The sequence below is a fragment of the Pteropus vampyrus genome, unplaced genomic scaffold (assembly GCF_000151845.1).
Source record: "Pteropus vampyrus isolate Shadow unplaced genomic scaffold, Pvam_2.0 Scaffold276, whole genome shotgun sequence".
NCBI lineage: Eukaryota > Metazoa > Chordata > Mammalia > Chiroptera > Pteropodidae > Pteropus > Pteropus vampyrus.
The window spans coordinates 1,058,235-1,081,573 of NW_011889057.1; the positions used below are offsets into that span (position 1 = coordinate 1,058,235).

At 48.5% G+C, this 23,339-nt stretch overlaps 3 protein-coding genes across 7 annotated transcripts; 2 read left to right on the top strand and 1 right to left on the bottom strand.

Annotated features, from left to right (window-relative positions):
* The first annotated feature begins 5,520 nt into the window (after positions 1-5,520).
* Positions 5,521-11,114, top strand: MMP19 (matrix metallopeptidase 19). Of its 2 annotated transcripts, none has more exons than XM_023520727.1 (9): positions 5,521-5,575; positions 6,073-6,158; positions 7,036-7,166; positions 7,395-7,610; positions 8,093-8,338; positions 8,774-8,899; positions 9,478-9,642; positions 9,805-9,932; positions 10,105-11,114. In XM_023520727.1, exons 2-9 carry the CDS (start codon positions 6,145-6,147, stop codon positions 10,501-10,503), a joined length of 1,425 nt encoding a protein of 474 aa, XP_023376495.1. In that variant the 5' UTR covers positions 5,521-5,575; positions 6,073-6,144; the 3' UTR covers positions 10,504-11,114. The 2 variants fall into 2 exon arrangements, with proteins under 2 accessions (XP_023376495.1, XP_011374025.1); XM_011375723.2 differs by having other exon boundaries at positions 5,537-5,764.
* A 163-nt stretch (positions 11,115-11,277) lies between these two features.
* LOC105302605 (transmembrane protein 198-like) lies at positions 11,278-15,758 on the bottom strand. Of its 3 annotated transcripts, XM_023520729.1 has the most exons (6): positions 15,536-15,758; positions 15,082-15,167; positions 14,264-14,523; positions 13,095-13,676; positions 12,509-12,669; positions 11,278-12,388 (listed from the first exon to the last, which is right to left on the bottom strand). In XM_023520729.1, the coding sequence occupies exons 3-6, from the start codon at positions 14,472-14,474 to the stop codon at positions 12,251-12,253; spliced, it is 1,092 nt and encodes a 363-aa protein (XP_023376497.1). In that variant the 5' UTR covers positions 14,475-14,523; positions 15,082-15,167; positions 15,536-15,758; the 3' UTR covers positions 11,278-12,250. The 3 variants fall into 3 exon arrangements, with proteins under 3 accessions (XP_023376497.1, XP_011374027.1, XP_023376496.1); XM_011375725.2 differs by lacking the exon at positions 15,082-15,167 and having other exon boundaries at positions 12,509-12,666; positions 15,536-15,757; XM_023520728.1 differs by lacking the exon at positions 15,082-15,167 and having other exon boundaries at positions 15,536-15,757.
* Positions 15,759-16,028: 270 nt separating this feature from the next.
* DNAJC14 (DnaJ heat shock protein family (Hsp40) member C14) lies at positions 16,029-23,322 on the top strand. Of its 2 annotated transcripts, none has more exons than XM_011375726.2 (8): positions 16,029-16,437; positions 16,959-17,097; positions 17,537-18,999; positions 21,031-21,137; positions 21,336-21,455; positions 21,800-21,960; positions 22,042-22,144; positions 22,349-23,322. In XM_011375726.2, the coding sequence occupies exons 3-8, from the start codon at positions 17,593-17,595 to the stop codon at positions 22,557-22,559; spliced, it is 2,109 nt and encodes a 702-aa protein (XP_011374028.1). In that variant the 5' UTR covers positions 16,029-16,437; positions 16,959-17,097; positions 17,537-17,592; the 3' UTR covers positions 22,560-23,322. The 2 variants fall into 2 exon arrangements, with proteins under 2 accessions (XP_011374028.1, XP_011374029.1); XM_011375727.2 differs by having other exon boundaries at positions 16,029-16,245.
* The last annotated feature ends 17 nt before the right edge of the window (positions 23,323-23,339 follow it).

The following is a 23,339-nucleotide window of genomic DNA, read 5'->3' on the forward strand; positions in this document are numbered from 1 at the left end:
CTTATATTTTCAAGGGTACAAAAAAGAATTCAATATGCCCTTAGTTCATGACCTTAAGCCAAGCTTGGTTTAGTTTCCTATGCTCCTTCAGCTCCCTAATTTAATTGCCTTTTTCACCTGATTCTCTTTTACTCTCTTTTAGCCACTGGCCGCCACCATTGACCTCACAGTTAACACCCTCGGTGATCAGTTCTTTCTGATCTTATTGACCGCCCTGGTCAGCCTTGCTTTGTGGCCAATGATCAAATGCATATTTTTCCACTTGTTCTAGCTCTTGGTTTTTAAGATCTCTAAAATCTTTTCTCTCAATGTTCTCCTATCCTATCAATATCTGGCTTCCTTTTTGAAAGCAGGCAAACAGTTATGTATTATCTTAACTTTTTATAACACAGAAGCATCACTCCTGTAATAAAACGTGTGTGTGTGCGTGCACACGCACACACATACATATACACACTAATGGGTCTTACAAAAATGGGCAACAGACAAGCACATACATACTTTGGAATAGGTTCTGGATGAAAAATCTGAGAATACAGTCTTCCTTAGAGTCAGTGATCTTCTTCCTCAGCTATCTTTTCCTCTTTCCCATTTCAAAAACTTCTTTCCTAGCTGAGGGTCAGTGTTCATTATGCCAAAGCTGCATGCAGCTCAAAGGCAAGCTGAAATTATACTCCTCTGGCGCTTTAAAATCCTTTAGCTCTTCCTTCCTCACTATGTGAAGGATATATTTGTACACAACATCAATCCTTCCCCCCATGCCAAATAAATGAATTCACTAAAAAACAAAACCATACTGATGAATACCCACTATCCTTCTTAAGTAAGTTAGGGGGTAAACAGGGATTAGAGAAGCAAATATTTTCCCTACATAGCTCCCCCCATCAAGGGCAACCTTCTCACCCCAACAGCCCTCTCTCTGTGTTGCTGGCCTGGCAGAAACAGAACTGGGTCTTTCCCAGGTCTCCTTCCCCCATTTGGTTACTACCGTCTTCAAAAGGGAAGTCACTGCTGAACTCCTTCCCTCGCCAAACTCCGATCAAACCTTTTTGCCAACAAAAAAGAAGCCAAAGATGAACTTTCCAGGCCCATGACAGTCCCCAAACATTAGGACAGATCTATTTCCTGGGGTCACAGAGTGAAGACAGGATGCTAAAGTTCTTTCCCATATTCCACTTCCCTTAGGAAAAACAATAAAATCAGTTTGGTTTTTGTTAAGGAAAAGGCTGCGATTCCCAGAAGGAGCAAAATCCTTTGTGTTACCACTATTTCCCTCTTATTCCAGATACTGAAAGAACACTGAGGCTCCTTAGTCCTTTACTTCTCTCCTTGCTCCAAAGGCTAGTATTTATCCCTTCAGCTATCCCTCGGGCACTCTCTTGGGTTATGAGACCACCAACAGAAGCTCCCAGCAATCTCTGTAGGATAACACCTTTTTCTGAGAAATGGAGAAGGGAAGCAGATCTTGGTCTCCATTATACTTTGACAAGAACTGAAGAATTCAAGGATTAGGATTTGATGTCCTCTCAACTGAGCCAGTCAGGCCAGGGCCTGAGTGGGTGAGTATTTGAGAGGCAGTGGGTGGGTGAGAATACTAGGACATGTTCTTAATGGGAGTTGAGGAAATTTGGGGAATCCTGGGAACAGAATGTGCTGGACCAGGCCCTGAGCCATCCCCAAACCCCTCCTACTTCCCTAGTCACTAACTAGTTCCAGCTGTGGCCGATCCTGGCCATCGCTTCCCATCTGGCTTCTAGGAATTCATGACTAATTAAAGGAGTGTGTGTGTGTATGGAGGGGTTCCTCTTAAAAACAGAGGTTTCCAGAGTAACAGCTTGGCAAGAACTCAATCCCATTCAGCCAGGGAAAGTTCCCTTTCTCATGGCTCCCTCAGGGCTCTGAGGGAAAACCAGCCAGACACATGTCTTTAGATCAAGTGCAGTGCCTGGGCCAGCCCTGACTTAGTTACAACTTACATTTTTCTCACTTTCAGTTTTCAGTTTGGGACCCCAGACTTGCCCTTTATATACTAGGATGTCCAGCCCTCCAAGCCACCAATTTGAGTAACAGTGGCTGTCAGAGGGGGTGGGCGATGGTTTAGAGATTGGCTTCTCCCATGCTTAGAGACCTCTATGAACCTTTGCTCTCCACCCACAGCCCCATAGCCTCTGATCATTAGAAAATACTCTCAGAGTCTAACCTAATTGCTCCTGCAACAGTTTAACATATTTTAATTAAAAATAGTTCTGTACAAACTCTTCCACCACAATCTGTGGGAAGAGGGAAACCAGATTGTAGGAAGGGAAGAAGCAAGCCGAAGAACACAGTTCTTTCTCTCAGAATCAAGTTCTCTTTTTGGGGGCAGGCAGACCACATATCCTAACCCTTCACACACATTTCCACATCTCCCCCAGTGAGAGATGACAAATTCAGAGGGAAAAAGAGCTGGGTCAGCCTGGCTCAGGAGGTGGGGGCTGGCAGAAGGGGTGGTCATGATGCTATTATGGGAACAGAGTTAGTCATGCAGTCCTTGCACTTAGGCCCTGCCTGAGGCTTCTGGCTCTAGGGGGTTTTGTCTGGATGCTAGTGGAAACTCTTGGGAAGCTGCAAAGATCCTAGCTTGGGCTCGACTCTCTACTGCTTCCAGCTGTGTGACCTGAAGCAACCTGTTAGAGACTCAGTTTCCTTTTCTGTGAGAAGGTGGTAATAGTGGCCCTCAGAGTTGTTGTTGAAATTTAAATGAGGTAAACTGTTTGGCAGCTTTTACTATTTCACTCTATTCTCTTCTGGTTCCTTAGTTTCTGGAGTGTGGTTCCATCCCCCAGGGCCTTCTGAGTCCAGAGTGAGTGCCCACTCTGTCACCAGAGAAAAGATAACCACCTTTTCTTTCTCACTAACAGTAACATACACTCCTAAGCATCCTCACCTCCCTTTTCTTTTTCTTACGTAAGGTGCCTAAGGAGAGTAATCTACTATCGCATTCTTCTTACTTTACTCCTTTTCCAGGTATCCTCCTGGTCTGTATCCTCCTTTTCCTGTACCACCGTCAGCGCCTTTCCCTCCCACAATTTCCTTACTATTTCCTATTGCTTTCTCTTCCATCCCAGCCAGTGTCAGGGGCTGAGGCTGGGCAGGCAATGCTGGAGCTGAACTCAGAGCCAGTTTCTTAGACAGTTTCTAAGAAAATACATCAAAATGTTACTAGTGGTTCTCTTCTGGATAGAATTTACTGATGGTTTATATTTTCTTCCTGTTTATTTTGGTATTTTTAAAATTTATTATAATGAGAAATGAATAACTTTTATTCAGAAAAAATACTTGAGAAAACTTTAATCAGAAAAAAATTATAATTTTCAAATGGCCCATGTTCTTTTCTCAAAAGAAGATGGACTGAGGGGTGGGCCGTGGAAGGAGGAAACAAAAGTCAGGGTGGAGAAAGAGCCCTGCAGGGGGCTGAGCATGATCTGGTTCCTCAAGTTCATCATTTCCTGGGGGCATCAGCCTTGGTGGTGGCCTCAGTCATGGCTGTCACTCATCAGTCAGAGGCTCTCTGTCCTTCTGTGCCTGTCACTGGCCATTCGGGACTTAGTCACCCAATTGTTACCCAAATGACTACTGAGTAGGTCAAGGAGACCAGCATCATTGAGGGCAACAATATGAGTCAGGAGTATTCCCTTACCTCGATCCTGGGCTGTGAAGGGTTCCCCTGCAGCCTAGGGTGTGGAGAAGGGCTCAGAATTGGAGTCCCACAGAGAACTCCTCTCCTTCCTTTGTATTGCTACTGCTCTGCATTTGAATGATATGAAAATGTGTGATACATAAATAATGATGGAATCTTCCCTGGCTTCTAACTATTTAAAGAACCAAGCTCCAAGAGACAATGTGCATGGAAAGGGCATGGGTTATGGAGTCAGCAGAAGGATTTGAATATAAGCCAAACCAATTAGGAGCTCCATGTCTTTAGCCAAGTTCCCCTGTCTGGGTCTCCATTTCCTCTTATAAAAAAATGGCCAGAATAATTCTCTCCTCATAGAGGGGTTGTTAGAATTAAATGAGATAATACATGAATCACCTAACACAAAGTGGGTTTTTAAATTTTAAGTTTTTCTCCTCTTCCTTAAATAGCATTCAAGATCTTTTAAACTCTGGTTCCCAACTGCTCTTCCAACTTGATCATTTATTTGACAAAGATTTATCAAGCACCACCTGAAGCATTGAGGTCACCTGGGATAGTAGGCACTAGGGACTCAGTGGTGAATAAAGGAGCCTAGACCCTCAGCACTTAACCGAGCACAGCTCTGCACTTTTACTCGAGACTTGTACTGTCCCGGTCCTTCAGTACTCTCTTACCTCATCCAACTGGTAGCCAACCTCTGAAGCTCAAACTTCCCACAGCTTCATTACTCTTAGGACGGGGGCACCTCCTGCCTAGCATCCTGGTTCAGCTCATTTTGATGCAGGACAAGGCAAATTTCCTCAAGTTGGGGGGACACCAAGCCCTGCACGGAGAGAAAAGGGTCCTTTGGTGGAGAGTGTGGAAAGAAATCAACAAACACGCCAAAGTTAGAGTCAAAAGGAAAGTTTATTAGAAAAGAGATAACGCTCCATAGACAGAGCATGATCTCCTCTCAGAGGCAGTGAGAGGGACAGTGAGAGAGACAGTGAGAGAGAGAGGGTAGAGGCACTGAGAGGGACCCTGAGTGTTCAGGGAATTCAGTTTATATGTCATTCTTTAGTTTCCATTTCCTTTGATATGGACATACAATGAGGAAGGGGAAGAGTATGTAGCAGTGAAAAGGTAGGAACTGCTGGCAGTTCCCAGCCTTTAACCGGCTGGTTCCCGTGGCTTTAGCCATACATAGGGAATGACTCTTGGTTCCTGTTTCCTCTTCAAGGTGTGGGGAATGGATTGTTAGCAATCCCAGTAGAAATCTTCCTTTGTTCTGAAGGTGTCCTCCTGGCCTGGCTACAGGGCTGATCAGCATATTGCAGTCTCTGAATATGGCTTAATTAACGTTTTAATTCTCTTGCCTCCTCCCTACAGTTAATTTCAGGTACCTGGGTTGGCCTCATTCTATTTGTAAGCTTTCTGTGTTCAGGCTCCCTTCCTTTGCTTCTTTGAGCCCTTAACTGCCACCCCATACCAAGCTCATTAAATTCTTGAAATCATGATTTTTTATTAAAGAAGGCACAAGTAGGCTTCAAGAGCATTCACATTCTCAACTTTGTCTTGAATGCAAAAAGCTAAGGCCTCATCTTTGATTCCTTCAACTGAAGCCCAAGTACCTAAGCTGCTTCCTATCTCTTAGTTTTTATTTTTTCCTATTCCAGAGCAGACAGGGAGACATGAAGGTTGAAGATGAGAAGTTTGCTGCCCTGGCATCTCTGGGGCACAGGAATGTCCAGCTCCAGGGGCATGGTCCTAGACTCTACAGATTCTGTTTCTCAGTAGGGGTTAATGATGAATTACAACATATCTCTGGGCTGAGTCACCTCCCACTGCCACTCCCCCCAATTCCCCTCCCCTAAAGTTTTATAAAGAGGACCGGAGACTGGAGAGTAAAAACAACTGGAGGTAAGGACCCCCTCTCCATCTTGCCCTGCTCCCCCAGGCTCCTAGAAGTTCCAGGACAGAGGTCAAGGACAGCCCCTAGAGCCCCTGCCTGGTGGGACCATGAACCGGCAGCTACTGTGGCTGTTTTTTTTACTTCCCATGGCTATCACAGGCCGAGCCCTGGGGCCTGCAGAGAAGGAGGCAGCAGTGGTGAGTCTCCTGGGTAAGAGAGACACAGGCCAGGGGAGGGATGAGAGTACTGTTGCATAGTCCCATCCAAGCTTCCCTCTTGACTTTCAGCCTGCCTGCCTTACCTTTCCCTCCTCTACTCCATGATCTACCCCTGCCCATCTCCCACTCCTTCTCATTGTTCCATCCGAGCTCCTTCCCTAAGGTGCCTCTCTTTTGGTCCTTCCATGACTGTCCCCTCCTATCCTCATGGGCCTGTTAGGTCACTTAGAGGCTTTATTCTGAGGCTAATCCCCTTTTTATTCTGCTATCCCCTATCACCATCATAGGATTACCTTTTGCAATATGGGTACCTACAGAAGCCTCTAGAAGGACCTGATGACTTCAGGCCAGAAGACATCATGGAGGCTCTGAGGTGAGAGGTCATAAGGCACAAGGTCTTCTTTCTTGCTTCTCATCCTTTCCTTTCCCCAGGCCCTCTTCTGCCTGACCCAAATCTGTGTTGGGACCTTGGGAATGGGTGGCTATCACTGTTAAGGTGGTGGGCATGGGGTGAGATGGGGATTCAAAGATTAGGAGCGCAGTTATTGGATCTTTTGAGGCCCTAAGCACTCCTTTGCAGGCTTTGCATTGTATTCAAATACTAATGTTGCATCAAGTCCACATGAAGTATAATTTATATGTAAACTGTGAGCTGAGTTGGGTTGTTGACATGACGTTGCCTTTGCTGATACTTAATTCATCATTTATTTATTTCTATTTTGAAGTTTTCTTTTTTACATTTTGCATCAAATGGGTCATTTTCCTTTTTGCTCTCATATATGTTCATCATCCCTTGAAAAGTCACAGTGTCTACTGTGCCCAATGTATGAAATTGCTCCAAATCAGGCTGGGCTGGGAAGAGGGTCCAGCCAGGAGGGGAGAAAGCTGAAGAACAGGACAGGCCCTCAGGTGGGCACATTGGTGGGAGAGTCTCCAGAGCAAGAGGGCAAGACACTTCCCCAGAGCAGCAGGTTAGCTTATAATGGGGGAAGAAGGCTATACTTGAGGGGAACCTTACTCGAATAAGAGACTAGAAATGAGGAGGTGAAGTTGGAATATCACCATTTCTGCAGAAGAGAAAAGAAAGTTCCAACTATGGGCAGTGGATACTGAAGTAACACCATCAGCTTCAGAGATTCTGTGCCTTCTCAGCTATCACCTTGATCAACAGGAGGCCAAAGAGCTATTCCCGGTTCTCAATCATTCCAGATCCCCTGCCTTGTTGGGCCTATTCTTTTCTCTCTTTTCAGAGCTTTTCAGGAAGCATCTGAGCTGCCAGTCTCAGGTCAGCTGGATGATGCCACAAGGGCCCGCATGAGGCAGCCCCGTTGTGGCCTGGAGGACCCCTTCAACCAGAAGACCCTTAAATACCTTCTGTTGGGTGAGGGCTGAGCCTGGAAAAGGAAGAGATGGGAAAGGGTGGCATGGAATTGGGATAGCCTGGACTAGCTCAGTGTTGAATGGATGATCACCTGGTGATTACCTGATCATCACTTGCCTGGAGGGGTTGTTACACAGCTTTGCTGAGTGAATGCACAAATTCAGGGGAGCTCTCTGGGGTTGGCAGAAGGACCTGTGTTTCCAATCTATTTTCTGGTCCAACAACCAGGCCGCTGGAGAAAGAAGCACCTGACCTTCCGCATCTTGAACTTGCCCTCCACCCTTCCACCCGACACAGCCCGGGCAGCTCTGCTTCAAGCCTTTCAGTACTGGAGCAACGTGACCCCCCTGACCTTCCGGGAGGTGCAAGCTGGCTGGGCTGACATCCGCCTCTCCTTCCATGGCCGCCAAAGCCCGTACTGCTCCAATACCTTTGATGGGCCTGGTAGGCACCAGCTCTTGGCTCCCACCAAACAGACCTCTGAGATTATCTCTGTCCCCTTGAGCCAGGGACTCCATAACTTTAATGTTCAGGCTGCCCCTATGTCCAACTGCACCCTACACTCTCTAACTATCTTCTAACATTCCCTTGAGGAGTAGTTGGTCACCTCCCTGTGGACATACAAGCCTCTTTGAAGCTTATGCCTTCTTCCTTGGTTTAAGTTCCTCTGCTCAACACACACCCCAGACAGGACTGGGCCAGAAAGGAGAGAGTGGTTGGGAAGTAAAGTGACAGGGTGATGGGCATCCCTGGGAGAACTGGGTGATGAGAGGGGAATCTGAAAGGAGAAAGAGAAGTGTTGAAGAGACAGTGACTATAGATGGGGTAATTTTAAGGGAATGAAGTAACTAGAGTTTATAATAGGTAGGGGAGCTCCAGCCTAGGAGACTCTGACCTCCCTCCTATCTACCTTTGCCTTTGTCCAGGGAGGGTCCTGGCCCATGCCGATATCCCAGAGCTGGGCAGCGTGCACTTTGATGAAGATGAGCTCTGGACCGAGAGGACCTACCGGGGAGTGAACCTGCGTATCATTGCAGCCCATGAACTGGGCCATGCCCTGGGGCTTGGGCACTCCCGATACACCCAGGCCCTCATGGCCCCTGTCTATGCTGGCTACCGGCCCCACTTCAAGTTGCACCCAGATGATGTGGCAGGGATTCAGGCTCTCTATGGTTAGTCCTTTTCCCTAGTGATCATAAGGGGCAGTCTGACCAGCCTCCTTACAGGCTTGAAAAGGCAGGTCTAACCTCCTTGGAGGGAAATGGTTTGTTTTCTTACTCTTCCTTCTGCTCAGTTATTCAGGCTTCTATTTTCAGGAGATATTTTCATGATACTTCCATGTCTAATCTTCCTTTGGGGCCTCTTACCCCTCACACCCATTCTTGGGGATAAGAATGAAGATTTCCCACAAACCTTCCCATTTTCTGTTGCCTCTCAAAACTAAAACATGCCTCCTGCTGATATCAGTATGATCTTGCCGCCCACCAAGGGAAGCTCTGTAGGGTCCCCTTTTCCCCTCTATGGGGCCTTTGAGCCAAACTTACAGGAGAGTGGGGAGGGCAGATGCTATGAGTTCTGTCTCTGAGCAGCATTACGTTACTTTGCAGGCAAAAAGAAGCCAGAGATGGGAGATGAGGAAGAAGAGATGGAGCTTCCCCCTGTACTCCAAATTCCCACAGAACCCAGTCCCATGCCGGACCCCTGCAGTGGTGAACTGGATGCCATGATGCTGGGTGAGGCCCTTCCCCTCCAGGCGGTAGGCAAGCAGTGGGGGCAGCCTGTTGACCTTGAGACCTGGACAAATGGGAATGACATGGGGCCTCAGAATGAACAATGGAGGTTAGACACCAGGCAGGAGTTAGTGGTCAGAGAAGGAGGCAAGTGGCATGGGGAGGGAGTGTTCACAGTCAAATTAATGATGGGCCAGGCAGGCATTTACCATGGTTGCTATCCTATAAGGGCCACTAAAACACATCTGTAAATACAGCAAGATGGAGTAAACTATATTAACTGTCTATTAGAAAGTGTATTATACCTGCATGGAAGGACAACTTAGAAGTCACTTGGAGTGGAAAGTGAGGTCCCTAAAGTGACAGCAGCTATATGCAGGACTTTTGTTTTGCTGAGTAGATGAGAACCGAATTGCTCTGGACAACAAAGGAGAGGCTGAACAGTGGGTCCTTCTCTACCACGTTAATCTTGAATTAAAGTTGAATGAATTTTTGAGGAATTGGCTGTGTGGGACGAGGGCAAATTATCAGCCTGCCTGATACACACAAGTCTTTTTAACTTGACATACTTTTGCTCTCAGGGCCCCGTGGAAAGACGTACGCCTTCAAAGGGAGCTACGTGTGGACTGTGACAGATTCAGGGCTGGGTCCCTTGTTCCAAGTGTCTGCCCTTTGGGAGGGGCTCCCAGGAAAGCTTGATGCTGCTGTCTACTCTCCTCGAACACAATGGATTCACTTCTTTAAGGGTAAGGGGATTAGTTTACAGTGTCTTACCTGAAGAGGCCCTACCATCAAAGAAGCCATAAAAGTGAGGAAGAGATGAGAAGTTTCTGGAAGGGTGGAATGGAGGAACCAAACGTTATCACCTGAGGACAGAGGTGTCTTGTTCTTTCTTTACATGCTCTCAGGAGACAAGGTGTGGCGCTATATTAATTTCAAGATGTCTCCTGGCTTCCCCAAGAAGTTGAATAGGATAGAACCTAACCTGGATGCAGCTCTCTATTGGCCTGTCAACCAAAAGGTGTTCCTCTTTAAGGTAAAAAGTTCAAAGCAAGGGTGAATCCCTTCTTAGGAGGGGTGGGCTACCTCACACCAAGAAGCCAAGACTTGCTCCTGAAGGGAGATCTGCAGCTGCAGTGGGCTGAGGGTAGATCTCTGGGGTCCCTAAGCTCTCATCCTTCTCTTCTCTCTACCCGCCCCACCCCTAGGACTCTGGGTATTGGCAGTGGGACGAGCTGGCCCGAACTGACTTCACCCACTACCCCAAACCAATCAAGAGGTTGTTTACAGGAGTGCCAGACCAGCCCTCAGCTGCTATGAGTTGGAAGGATGGCAGTGTCTACTTCTTCAAGGGCAAACAGTACTGGCATCTCAATCGACAGCTTCGAGTAGAGAAAGGCTACCCCAGAGATATTGCTCACAACTGGATGCACTGTCATCCTCTGACCCCAGATACTACTCCATCAGGTGGGGACACCATTCCCTCAGCTACAGGCATTGAGCACTCACCCACAGGAACAACTTTGGTTACCACTTCCTCGGCCATAGATACCACTTTGAACATTGACCACTTGCCCAGAAACACAATCTTGGACACGATCCCCTAAGCCACAGGCTCTACCACCCTTTCATTCCCCGGTAATTTCACCCTCTGAGAGGCCTAAGACCTGAACAAATGTCTGCTCACTAGACTGCAGGTGCTGCAGCAGGGGAATGGACCATAGACCTACGGTCTCTAAATGTCCCAGCTCTAGCCACGACTTCCCTGTGCTCTTTCTCTCCTGGGCAGTGACTTTCTAATTCTGGGTCAACTCCCAACTCTATCCATTTCTTCTGTCCTAGATAGCACTTCCAACTGTGTTATCTACTCTTTGGAAAACAGTGGTAGAGAGAAGGTCTCAATTAGGGCTTTAGCTGACAGGAAGCAACAGCTGGGAAGCTGAATGCCTGGGTGCTGTTCATCCCAGATAAAGTGCAAGAAAACAGCATGGCCAGTAGAATGAGCGAGGGCTTTGGAATCCTTAAGAATGACATTTGCTTATTTATAATTTGAGGAGGTTAATTAACCTCGTTGAGTCTCTGAGTCCCCATCTGCAAAATAAGATCGATACTAATCCTGCAGCGTTGTTGCATTAAATGAAATACTACATATGAAGTGCCTGGCACAGTGTCTGGCACACGTGTGCTTAATAAAGGCTAACTCTGTGTTTACAAGGGAGACTGAACAGCTCTTCCTCTGGCTATGTGTGTATAACTCCTACAATAGCCCAGTCTGCTAAAGGAACCCTTATCAGATCTTTAGTGGATAGAGGACTTGTCAATATGGCTAACTCTTTGTTTTAGGGTGCAAAGAAAAAGAAAAGCAACAGTAGAGGCTGAACTCTGTGGTTCAGTGTTCAATGCCATTTTATTCACATGCTCCCACATTCTTCCTCCCTCCTGTCATACCCTTGCTGCCCAGGGGAAGGATATGTCTTCCTTCATGCTTCTGGGGAACTAGAGAACTGACTTTGGGCAGGAAAATCAGAGTGGGGACAGTTAGAATGGGTTAGTGGCTGGGACAAAGTCTTGGTTAAGGAGGAGATTAGCATCACCTACAATGAGAGGCAGAGAAGGCACTTGTCTTCCACGCAGCCCCGAAGACCAGACTCCTTTGGGCAAAAGGGCAAGATTCTGACATGTGGGCCAATGCTCTCTCTTTAGAGCAAGAAGCCAGCTTTTGGGGGAGCTGAGGGCTGAGTTAGGCACGGTCTCACGGTCTTCCCCACGTCAAGGAGAGAAAGAGAAGCACCATGGAGGACAGTACCCCCAACTGAGGTAGGAGAAGGGAGCTTGAGCCTATGGGGTCGAGGGGGAAAGGCTAATCAGGAACCCAACTACCCCTTAATGAGGGGCTTGGGGATTGGGGGATCCTGGAGCTCCTCTGTGCCCCTCTCCCCATCAAAAAGCTATCAAATGCTTTAGGAGGTTTCTTGATTTTCTATAGCTCCTACAAAAACAAAACTCCTTATTTTACCATTGTGAGGCACACTGAGGTGGACATATAAAAGGCTATTTGGGTAAGGGACTCCCTTGGTTTGGAGGGAATTAGGGAATCAGTTACTTTGGGGACCACGGCACCTCTATTATTAGACAGAGGTGGCTACTCATACTTCTATTTGTCTCCCCTCTCAAGATTCCTCTCTATCTGTCCATGAAACCTATCCCTACAGGGCTGGTCTAGGTTAGAACACAGATTCTATCCCCAAGTCCAAGAGGTGGGGAAGTTTGTGTGTGGGTCCTGTGGGCTCAGGCCCTGCCCACCTAGGGTTCCTAGGCCCTTGCTAGAGGTGGCAGCACAGTGGAGGTTTAGGCTCAGGTCTGAGTAGAACCAGAAGGTGTGGTGAGGGGTACAGTGGAACCACAGTCAGAATCCAGGTCCAGGACGGTGTGGGGGGCTGTAGCCTGGCTTCCTGGTCCCAATTGGCGCTCTCGAAGGCTCTGGAGATAACTCTGGAGGGGCACAAGGCAGAAAAGGCAGAAGGAAGGGCCTAGGTCAGTCTCCCTCCCACCCTAAGCATCCCCACGTGCTCTCTGCCCCATCCCTCAGAGTGCCCCCTCCCACACACTCACTGGAGCCAGACTGTCAGCAGGGCTCCGGGTGTTTGGGGAAAGCTGGTGCCGGTAGCTGCCCTCACAGAGCCCGGCCCCAGGGGAGGTCCGGTGCCACTTGGCCTCTTGCTGACGAATCCGAAGGAGTTGGAGATGCCTTCGCTGGTGGCTCAAGACCACTGCTTGGGAAGGGACAATACAAACTCAGGGAAGTCTCTTTGGACCCCGAATACCACACCTAAACACACATTCTAGAGAAACCCATTTGATTTCTATTTCAGTTCTATCAAACCTCTCTTCCCCCAGTTCTTCTAAAAGAAACTCTTTCTTGGAATCTTTATACTCTCTCCTCTTGGACTTCCCTGAGATCTTCTTCCATAACAGTCTCCAATAACTCTTCCCTGCTCCCCTTGACAATTTCTCTTCTCGTTCTTACCGAGACCTTGGGGTAGCTTCCTTTCCCACTCTAACTTCCTTTCGATGCCCTGCCTTAGACACCTCTGCCCTCCTCCCTCAAGTGTATTTTCCCCCTCCCCTCCTCAAGTCTGGGGACCAGGGATATGAGAAGGCACAGGCTGGCTGCTTCTGTACCATGACACTAACTCACCATTGGTGTGGCCTCCATGTTCCTCATCCATGAGCTTCCACTGAGCCAGGGCCCCAAGTGCCCCCAGGGCTGGCCAGGTCCCCAGCAAGACCCAGCTATACCAGCAGAGAGGAGGCAAGGCTGGAAGTGCCTGCAAGCGTTGGCCCAGCCGACTGCCCAGTGCCAGCCCTTCCAGGAAGTAGTCAGCACAGGCCACCAGCACTGCAGCACCCAGCAGGGCTGTGCCCAGAACTGTGAATGGGCGTGGCCACCGAAGTGTGAGCAGGGCTCCCAGCAGTGACAGCCCCACCAGCCCCCCGGCCGGCACCCAGGCCGAAGGTGGTTGGTAGATGGGCTCGGTGCCCAGCAGGGCCCCAGAGCCCAGGGTTAGGCCTAACAGGAGACCAGTCAGGAAGAGCCCAACACTGCGAACCAGCATGGTGACTAGGCCGCAGAGGAGTCCGATGCCCAGTGCAATGCCGGCGCTCACCTCCAGGCTCAGCTGTGTCTCTAGCACTCGCTCCTTGTGGCAAAGCAGGAAGATCACCAGAGCTCCTGATAGTAGGCCCGAAAGAAACATCACTGCCTTGAAGCAGCGGTAGCCTGGGAAGGGAGGCAGGAGACACTGAGAGGCAGAAAGGTGTGTGTGGGGGAGTTGAGAGGAATGGCTCTGATGAATTAGAAGGGAGAAGAAAGGCTAAGCAGAGGAGCAGCGCACCCAGGGACCTCAAGGCAAGGGGCAGAAAAGGATAACCTCAGGGAGAACAGACTTCAGGAACTGTGAGGGGATGGCAGGGAAAATCAAGAGGTAAGATGGATGCATCAAAGGAAGTAAGTATAGAAAAAAAGATCTAGTCCTTTCAGGGATGATAGATGGAAAGAAATCAGCATAGGCTGATTCAGGTTATTTGAGAAGGGTGAAGAAGCCTTAAGCATGGAGGATAACTTGGGGGTGGAGTTTTGAGGTAGGATGGAAGGGGAAGGCAAGTGAGAGTGACAGGGGTCAGAGCTGGAAGGCCTGGGCATAGAGGGACAAGAAGAGCTCACAAGAGCAGCATGGGCCATACCAAAGGTAGGCATCCCCTGATAAAGGAGTAGAGGTGGCCCAGGAGCAAAGGAGAAAGTTAACATCATCCTGGAGGGCAACAGTCTCGGGCAGCTGCCCCCCCAAACCCTAGCCCTGCCCTCACCGAAACAGCAGTAGATGATTCCAAAGCAGCAGCAAAGAGCACACACCAGGGCAGGTGCCAATTCAGGGTTGTCCTGGGGTTCCAAGACACATTTTGGGTCTGGAGGCTCTGGGAGTTGTTGATTAAAGAGCCTGGGGTCAGAGGTCATGGTCAGGGGCACCAAGGCTTCCTCCACGGCTGAAGAGAAGGTGGTCACAGAGGCGGAAGTCATTGTCAGCTCCTCTCATCCATCCATGAATGTCTTGAGGGGGTTGAGAAACCTGCAAGGGGGTAGAGGTCAGGAACTCAGGTGCCCATGAATCTCGAGGATTCTTTATCTATTTCTTTTGAAGAAAGGACACATTCAGGAGAGAGCATAGCCCTGCTGGGGTAACTGAAGAAATCTATGAGATTGGGTGGAGGGAGCCAGCTGTCTTTTTATTACTCTCTGAAACAAGGACCCTAAGTAAAACTTAAATGAAAATCTTATAAGGTAATGAGCTTTTGTCTGCCCCCTAGCTTTGCAGGGTGGGGTGGGAGGAGTAGGAAGTCCTAGATCTGTGGAGGGATGGGTCCAGGGGCACTAGTGGGACTGGGGGTTAAAGGCTCAGCAGTCTGTTCCAGCTGAAAGGAAAGCTTGCCCCATCTGCAGCTGGGAATCAATACTACCCCCACTGAATTGGGAAGGATGGGGTTAATAGGGGGAGAAGGAGGAGAAAGAGGAGAGAATGAGTCACGGTGGGGTCTCCCAACAGCTGCTCCAACACTGGGAGGTAGAGGGGAAAAAAACAGACTCCAGAAGAGTTTGGGACAGGGATCAAGTAGAGACGATCACCCACATTTGTCAGAGTTTTGAAGCCTGGGCTTCCTGCAGGAATGGAGTTGGGGGAAAAGGCGTCCAGCCACAGTCCAACCTCCATGGCTCCTTATGGAATAAGCAGGCACTTTGAAGGCAAACATCTCACATCCTAGTAGCCTTTTGCTCTTCCCCTCAGGACATTGGTGGGACTCCCCCCCTCCCCAACCTCCCCAGGGGTGTCAGGGCTACCAGTGAGATTTGATTTTAGTTCCTGAAAGGAGAACACTAAGAAAGATCTGGCATTGGGGGCACTGTGGGAGTGGGGTAGGGTGCATGCTGGCACTTTCCATCAGCTGTCCTTCTTTGGAACATCAAAGTCCTAACAGGCTGGAAGTTTGGCTTAGGGAATCCCTGGGGCTCCTTTCCTCAATCCTCTTGGAAGTCTGGGGACCCTAAAAACAAGAGAGGTTGGGGAGGAGGTGTTAACTACTCACCACCCTGCCAGGGCTGAGAGAGGAAGCGGGTAGAAATGCTTCCCTAGACCCCCAGCTGCATCCCTGCCCGGAGGTCCTAGGCGTCGGGGCGGCTGTCGGGCGTGGGCACCCCCAGGGCAACTCTGTTTGTTGCCCCCTAAACTCTTGCAAGTCGTAGCCCTAGCCTGTGAGCTAAATACAACCAGCTTGGGGGGTGGAGGAAGGGGACAGGGTGTGGGGGGGTGACATCACGGGGCGGGCCCCTCCAACTCTTTTCCCTGTGTGTGGGGGACCCAGTTTGCCGACTGCTCTGGGCTGGGACCAGAGATCGCCCAACCATAGCAGGAAAGGGTCCTAGGGGCACTGCAAGAGGTTTGGAAAAAGGTCTCCGTTTGCTTAGGCGATGACTCGACAATTGGAAGCTCTCAAAGCCCCAACTGGGGTCCCAGCGCCCCCCTAGCTCCGCCTTGGTTTCTTCCACTTCCCAGAGAATTAGAGTATTGTCTTCTGGAGAACCTGGTGGTCGGAATTGGGGATTCGGGGAAGGGGCTTTTACTGCTTTAGGGACGCCGGCGAGGGGTTCATGGGTGGACAAACTTGCGGAGCAAGACGGAGTCTGGAAGGGGGACTAACGAGAGACGCGTGTGTAGAAGAGGGGACCGACGGAGAGGGGACCCGAGCCGGGTCTGCGTGGGGGCGGGGGCGCGTGTCGACGTCGACCGAACAGCTTGGTATGCAAACGAGATGTAAAACAGCATGCAGATGAGTGCAATGTTTTTTGGCACTTCGCTCAGGTCCTGAGCCCAGCGGAGCTACACTCCCAGTTTCTGGGTCCCATTCTGTGACGGGGCTTGGGAGCTGTGTCCAGAGGGGCGGATCCTGGCCGTGGGAGCTGCAGTTTTACGGGGCACTTCGCCAGCTGGGTCAGGAGCTGGGGAGGCCGACGGTTGCTGGGAAAGAAGGGGCAGCGCTAGGGGGACCAGGGCGGGGGCCAGCCCGGGGCGTCCTCCCCTCGCTCCACCTCCGCATGATACAAAAGGGCCTCTGTCTTCGCTACAGCCAGCAGGGAAGGGATCTGGGTGGTGGCCCCTCTACGCTCCCTGGTTTTGTGTGTAAGGGAAACAGACTGTGGCTCGGTGGCTGTCCTCTATCTCCTAGTCTCGGCAAAACATAAGAATCCAGCCAGAGGAACCCTGAGAATCTGTCCCCTGTCTGCAGGCACTGCTGCAGCGCCCATTTGCTTCGCTTCCAGAGTTGCAACCCGCGGGGATCCCACTCCAGCACGCGGAGGGCGGCAGCAGAGGGCTCTTTAAGGGGTGCGGCCAGTGTTTCCTAGGGCCGCCTCCTCTGATTTGACTTAGTGCTTGCTAGACTGGCTCGCGCCTCCACCAACCGCTTTTTCTTCTTCTTCCCGTCTCTTCCCTGATCCCGGATGTGGAAGCAGGGGTAGGTCAGTGGCCGCGGCGCGGACGGAAGGCGGAAGCAGAGCGTGAGCGGGAGTGGGAGCCGGGGGAGCTGCTCTCGTAGCTCCCCCTGGCCCTGGGCCCGGCTGCTCGAGGGGGAGGAGTTACCGCCGCTCTTCGGTACGTCACCTTCGTCTCCTCTACCCAGCCCAAGGGTTCCCTGGCCCTCTGTCTCAGGGGCAACCCCAAGCTCTGCCCCCAGGTTTTCCTTGAAGGCTGCGCGGTCCCCACCCTTTTCTGGCAGCCTGCGGCCCCCCCTTTTCGATCGTCTTTCCTTTTTTTACAGGAGTGACCCCAGGGCCACACCCTTTGCCGTACCTCCTCCTTTCTCTGATTCAGGACCATGTCTGGAGAGAGAAAAAAACTAGGGATTTGCAAGATGGGGCAGGGAGCAGTGTTGTGGTTAATATAGTATTGGCTTATTGCTAGGGGTAACGAATGCCTCAGAAGAACTGGGGAAAACAAGGGAGGTGGATGCATTAAATATATTACTAATTTAAGATTGTTTAACCCCTTGGTCCTATCCTTGATCATCCCCACTTTTATATCTTTGTTACAGGCATCAGAATTTACCATGATGGCTGTTACCTAAAATCCTCAGGAAGACCCGGGGTCATGGCCCAGAAGCACCCCGGAGAAAGAGGGTTGTGTGGAGCCCACCACAGTGGTGGTTCCGCCCTCAGGACGTTAGGACCCTCTGTGGACCCTGAAATACTTTCATTCTCAGGACTCAAGGACTCAGCGGGGCCTGCTCCTAATGGTACCCGCTGCCTCACAGAACACTCTAGTCCTAAGTACACACAGCCCCCAAATGCAGCCCACTGGTCGGATCCAAGCCATGGCCCCCCAAGGGGTCCAGGACCCCCTAGAGATGGAGAGGACCCTGATCAGAGTGAGGCATCTTCAGAAGAAGAGTCAGGAGCGGACCAGGAACTCTCAAGAGAGAATGAGGCTGGGTACCAAGAGGATGGGAACCCTTCTTTTCTTTCCATTCCATCTGCTTGCAACTGCCAGGGAACCTCTGGAATTCCTGAAGGGTCTTACTCTGAAGGAGGAGATAGCTCTTGTAGCAACTTTTGCCACCACTGTACTTCTCCAGTTTTGGGGGAAGATGAAGAGCTGGAAGAATATGATGAGGAGGAGCCCAAGTTCCCCAGTGATTTTTCACGTGTGCCCAGTGGAAAGAAACCCCCACCCCGGAGACAGCGGCACCGTGCTTCAGCCAAGGAGGATACTCGGGAGGGTGGACGCAGAGATCCCAGGTCCCCTGGTCGACATAGGCTGGGCCGGAAACGAAGTCAGGCTGATAAACGCAGAGGCCTGGGATTGTGGGGAGCAGAGGAACTGTGTCAGCTCGGACAGGCAGGTTTCTGGAGGCTGATCAAACTGCTGGTATTGGTGGGAGAGTATGTGGAAACTTGTGGCCATCTCATCTATGCATGCAGGCAGCTGAAAGGCAGTGATCTGGACCTTTTTCGAGACTGGGTGGGAATCTGGGCAGGGCGGCTGGGGGGCTGGGCCCAGGTGATGTTCCAGTTTCTGAGCCAGGGAATTTGCTATGGGGCATGGCTGTTCACCCGTTTTCTTAGGCTACTGGGTGCTTTGCTGCTCCTGTTTCTGGCCCTCTTTTTGGGCTGTCTGCAGTTGGGCTGGCGATTTCTGGTGGGACTGGGTGATCGTTTAGGTTGGAGGGGTAAAGCCATCTGGCTCTTCTCTTGGCTGGATTCTCCCACCGTGCAGCGTTGCCTGATTCTGTTGAGAGATAGCAGGCCATGGCAGCAGCTGGTAAGAATGGTTCAGTGGGGTTGGCTGGAGTTGCCTTGGGTCAAACAGAGGACTAACAGGCAGGGGAATGCACCTGTAGCTAGCAGTCGCTACTGCCAACCTGAAGAAGAAATGGCTCGACTCTTGACCATGGCTGGGGTTCCTGAAGATGAGCTAAACCCTTTCCATGTGTTGGGGGTTGAAGCCACAGCATCAGATGTTGAACTGAAGAAAGCCTATAGGCAGCTGGCAGTGATGGTGAGTATTCTTCCCCTCTGTTTCTTGGCCCTCTTTCATTCCCATATTTTCGATTCTAATTTTAGGGAGAGTAGAATAAAGGGAAGGCAGAGAAGAAAGTCAACTTAAAGCTGAAGAGGAACTAATTAATTCTTAGGAAAGAGTCCCCTTTGCTATGGGATCTGAATTTCCCTTCATTTTAAGTTTTTTTTTGCCATGAAGATTCTTTTTAATGAAAAGAAATGAACCTGATATATCAGGCAGTTTTGGACTCACTCACCCTGAAATATCCAGACAGAAGTCCCTCTGACTAGGGTGGAGAAGAGGCCTAGTCAGAAAGCCTGTTAGTTCCTCTCCCTGAATAAATGAGTGTGTTTTGAACACAGGGAAATCCAACTCTCTCTCTCAGAAAGGCAAGTGTGGACCTAGTGTGGGAAAGTTCAGGGCATAGTTCAGGGCAAGTTCATGTTAGTGATTATTCCAGGACCAGGTGAAAGAAAAGCTATTTATTTCAAGGCCAGCAACCCAGAGTAGGAAAGGGAAGGAGAATGGAATGTAAATCATAGATATGTGCATGTGTATGTCATACATGAAAATATGGTTGCTTTTATTGATAAAAGGAGAGTTACAGGTGGGAGCTGTAACATACTACATGCTTGAGGGAAATGATTTAATACAAGCATGCAATCACATTGTTATTAGAAGTTGATATTAGATTGCTATTTTTATTTTCTTAGGTTGCTATTTTTAGATGACATTGCTATTTCTGTACAAGTAAAACTATATTATGAATGTAAGTAATGTGTGTAAATTGCACTGGAGGCCTGTTTGACTGAATGTATGGAACTGAACTGGTAAAATATTACAGTGTGCAAATTACTTCAGTGGTTGCATGACACCAAAGAATGGGCAGCTATTGTTCTCATTAACCATTCAAGATACAATAAAGTACCAGATTATAACTTACCAGAGGGCTAAATTAGTTTAGTGGGAAATGCTTGTCCCTTAGTGGATAGCCTGGGATATTCTTAGAGTGGGGAACTACTTATTCTCAAATTATTAAAAATAGTGGAGCTCTTTTCTCACCTTCATGTCTTTTAGCAGACATCCTCTCTTGGGTAATATCATTCTTACAAAATTTCCGATTTCCAACTTACTTTCTTGGAATAGAGATGATGTAAGTTCCCTGATCCTCAACACACCTGTCCCACACACTAAAGCTCCAAGTTCTCCCTTGTTCTGGGCCAAAGTGTCTGTTGGTTTCTTTTATAGAAACCTCTCACTCCTCATATTAGGCTCCAGAGTGACCATGACTAAAAGGCTGTTCTATAAGCTTTGGAATATGGGAGATTAACAGTATTCTGCTTGTTTGGTATCAGTCAGGAGACTAGCTTTATCTTATTTTTTAGGAATGAAGATGGGAACAATCAGGAAGCTGTAGGAAGAGAGGATATTATTTATCTTGGAGAAAAGGCTGAAAATTGGATTTAAAAAAGCCCGTGAGGATCATGATATGCTATTTCATTTGTGGGACAGAAAGGCAAACTATTGTAGGATGTTTTCATTAGATACAAGAATTTTCTAGTTAGAAAAGAGTGAGTTTGAGGACCTAATATCTTTGGAATTCTTACTTTGACTCACAATAAAGGTAAAATATGAGGGCTTAGTATGCATGTGCCAGGTAGGGTGACCACCCATCCCTGTTTGCTTGGGATTGAGGGGTTTCTGACACATGAATTTAAGTGCTAAAACTGGGATAATCCCAGGCACAATGGGATGGCAGATCATCCTAGTACCAGATTCTGCACTAAATACTTGACATGTATTCTCATTTAATACTCCCAATAATCCAGGATAGATAAAATATTCTGTCATGTTGCTAGTGACAGAGCTGGGACATGAAATGAGATCTATCTGAAGAGCCAGAGCAATTAATTAAGCTATACTGACTCCAAAAACATGGTGAAAGAGAACCCTTTGACTTAAGGTTATTTTGATCCAAGATGAGGAGAGAGTTGGAATGGATTTGTGATGAAATCTTTGTCTTAGTAGGTTCATCCTGACAAAAATCATCATCCCCGGGCTGAGGAAGCCTTCAAGGTTTTGCGGGCAGCTTGGGACATTGTCAGCAACCCTGAAAGGCGGAAGGAATATGAGATGTAAGTTGGAGATGGGGATTTGTCAGGTGGGGTAAATGAATAATCTTCAATAGCTGAGGTCCATGGACTAGTGGATGGAGGCTCTCTGAGGTGAACTGAGGTTGCTTGTCTTTCTAGTGGCCTCAAGAGGCCAACAGATATGTCTCCCTTTGTCCCTTGCTCAATACCCTTTGATTTACAAAGCCTTTCTTCCCTTAGGAAACGAATGGCAGAGAATGAGCTGAGCCGGTCAGTGAATGAGTTTCTGTCCAAGCTGCAGGATGACCTCAAAGAGGCAATGAATACTATGATGTGCAGCCGATGCCAGGGAAAGCATAGGTATGAAATAGCACAGGAATGGGACAGCCACAGCTTAGGGAATAGGTAGTGAAAAACCTTGTGAGTATGATTGATAGTTGTGGGATGTTGCTGATGAGTAAAAAGACCTTTAGGTTTCCACTTCTGCTATATTGTCAAGAGATTGGGGATTTGAATTAGCAGTAAGAAAAAAAGATATTTTTTAGCTTTGAGATAGAAGGTTGAGGGGAGGGTGTACGTAAGCGTATGTAACAACTCAGTGGAGATAATATATGTTTTAGCCACAATGGTAATGAATGATGAAACTACATCAACACCACAGGCTTGACAAATTATTAAGGAACTGTCCTTTTGTTGGGTTGCAGGAGGTTTGAAATGGACCGAGAGCCTAAGAGTGCCAGATACTGTGCTGAGTGTAACAGGCTGCACCCTGCTGAAGAAGGAGACTTTTGGGCAGAGTCAAGCATGTTGGGCCTCAAGATCACCTACTTTGCGCTGATGGATGGAAAGGTGTATGACATCACAGGTACACTTCTGTCTTCTAGAAATATAGTGCATATATGCTCAAAACTGTGATGTATTGGCTAATTATTTCTCATGCTTATAGAGTGGGCTGGATGCCAGCGTGTGGGAATCTCCCCAGATACCCACAGAGTCCCCTATCACATCTCATTTGGTTCTCGGATCCCAGGCACCAGTGGGCGACAGAGGTAGGTGGTATTTCTTTCAGCAATCTATTTACTATTCTAGTTCTGAATATGGTTTCAGATGACATGCTGTTTAGGATACGTAGATGTCTCACCCTTCAAGAAGTTTGGTAACTGACTCAACATATCTTTAACTTAGGTATAAATAGGTGACATAGGTAACCATTTGACTCTTACTCTCTCGTTTCATTATTGTTTTTCTCTCAGAGCCACCCAAGGAGCCCCTCCTGCTGACCTTCAGGATTTCTTGAACCGGATCTTTCAAGTACCCCCAGGACAGATGTCCAATGGGAACTCCTTTGCAGCTCCTCAGCCTGGCCCTGGGGCTACCACAGCCTCCAGGCCCAACAGCACAGTACCTAAAGGAGAAGCCAAACCGAAAAGGCGGAAGAAAGTGAGGAGGCCCTTCCAACGTTGACACTCCTTCTCTTCTTTTTTAAATCAATGTCAGGGAGTCAAAAGGGCTGTGTACAGCACAGGATGGAGTTTGGTTTATTTTTAAATATTTTAAAAAAGGGAAAATTTTAAGCTCAAATTGTTCACTCAGTACTTGTAGGAAGCCCCGGAACCACTCTCCCTCCACCAGCATCCAGAAACTGAATCTTGTCTTCTGACAATACCAAAGAAAATAGGGGGTGGCTAGAGCAAAGAACCTAGGGCATGGACCTGGGCTGGACAGTATCTCCCATAGTAGTGTAGGAACTGGGTATTTCCTGAGGTCTGTATGCCTTTGTCTTGTCTTTTGCTTCTACAGCAGATGACACTTTCCACCCTCTTTTTAAACTATAAGTCTATCTTATTTCTTGACCTATTTCAGGAGGGAGCCCCTCCTTTACCCCAATATTACTAGTTAAAAGACAGAATAAGAAAGCATGTAGCCCTAATTATAGGAGATACATAGAGTTCAGAGAGGGAGAACTCTGAAATTTTCCTCTGACTTTCACCTTGTGGGTAATTGCCCAACTTTATGCTTGTTACTGCAGGGATGGCCAAAACTAATAATTTTTAAAAAGCAGACTCATTCCCTCTGCCCTTGGGTGAGGGGGAAGGATAAAGAGGCTCCTGGCAGCCCCCTTATGATCCAAGGGTTTGTATTTTTTTAAGTTTGTTCATATTTGTATGTACATATCTATTTAAAGCCAGGGATTATCTTTCTATAAATATATAACTGGCAACCTGTATCTTCCCTCTCTTCTTT

Coding starts and splice junctions, on each gene's coding strand:
- MMP19 (XM_011375723.2), top strand. CDS start 5,675: ATGAACCGGCAGCTACTGTGGCTGTTTTTTTTACTTCCCATGGCTATC. Junction 6,159..7,035: donor GACATCATGGAGGCTCTGAG/GTGAGAGGTCAT, acceptor CTCTCTTTTCAG/AGCTTTTCAGGAAGCATCTG. Junction 7,167..7,394: donor CCTTAAATACCTTCTGTTGG/GTGAGGGCTGAG, acceptor TCCAACAACCAG/GCCGCTGGAGAAAGAAGCAC.
- LOC105302605 (XM_023520729.1), bottom strand. CDS start 14,474: ATGACTTCCGCCTCTGTGACCACCTTCTCTTCAGCCGTGGAGGAAGCC. Junction 13,677..14,263: donor AATCATCTACTGCTGTTTCG/GTGAGGGCAGGG, acceptor CTCCCTTCCCAG/GCTACCGCTGCTTCAAGGCA. Junction 12,389..12,508: donor CTGCTGACAGTCTGGCTCCA/GTGAGTGTGTGG, acceptor GTGCCCCTCCAG/AGTTATCTCCAGAGCCTTCG.
- DNAJC14 (XM_011375726.2), top strand. CDS start 17,593: ATGGCCCAGAAGCACCCCGGAGAAAGAGGGTTGTGTGGAGCCCACCAC. Junction 19,000..21,030: donor ATAGGCAGCTGGCAGTGATG/GTGAGTATTCTT, acceptor TTGTCTTAGTAG/GTTCATCCTGACAAAAATCA. Junction 21,456..21,799: donor CGATGCCAGGGAAAGCATAG/GTATGAAATAGC, acceptor GTTGGGTTGCAG/GAGGTTTGAAATGGACCGAG.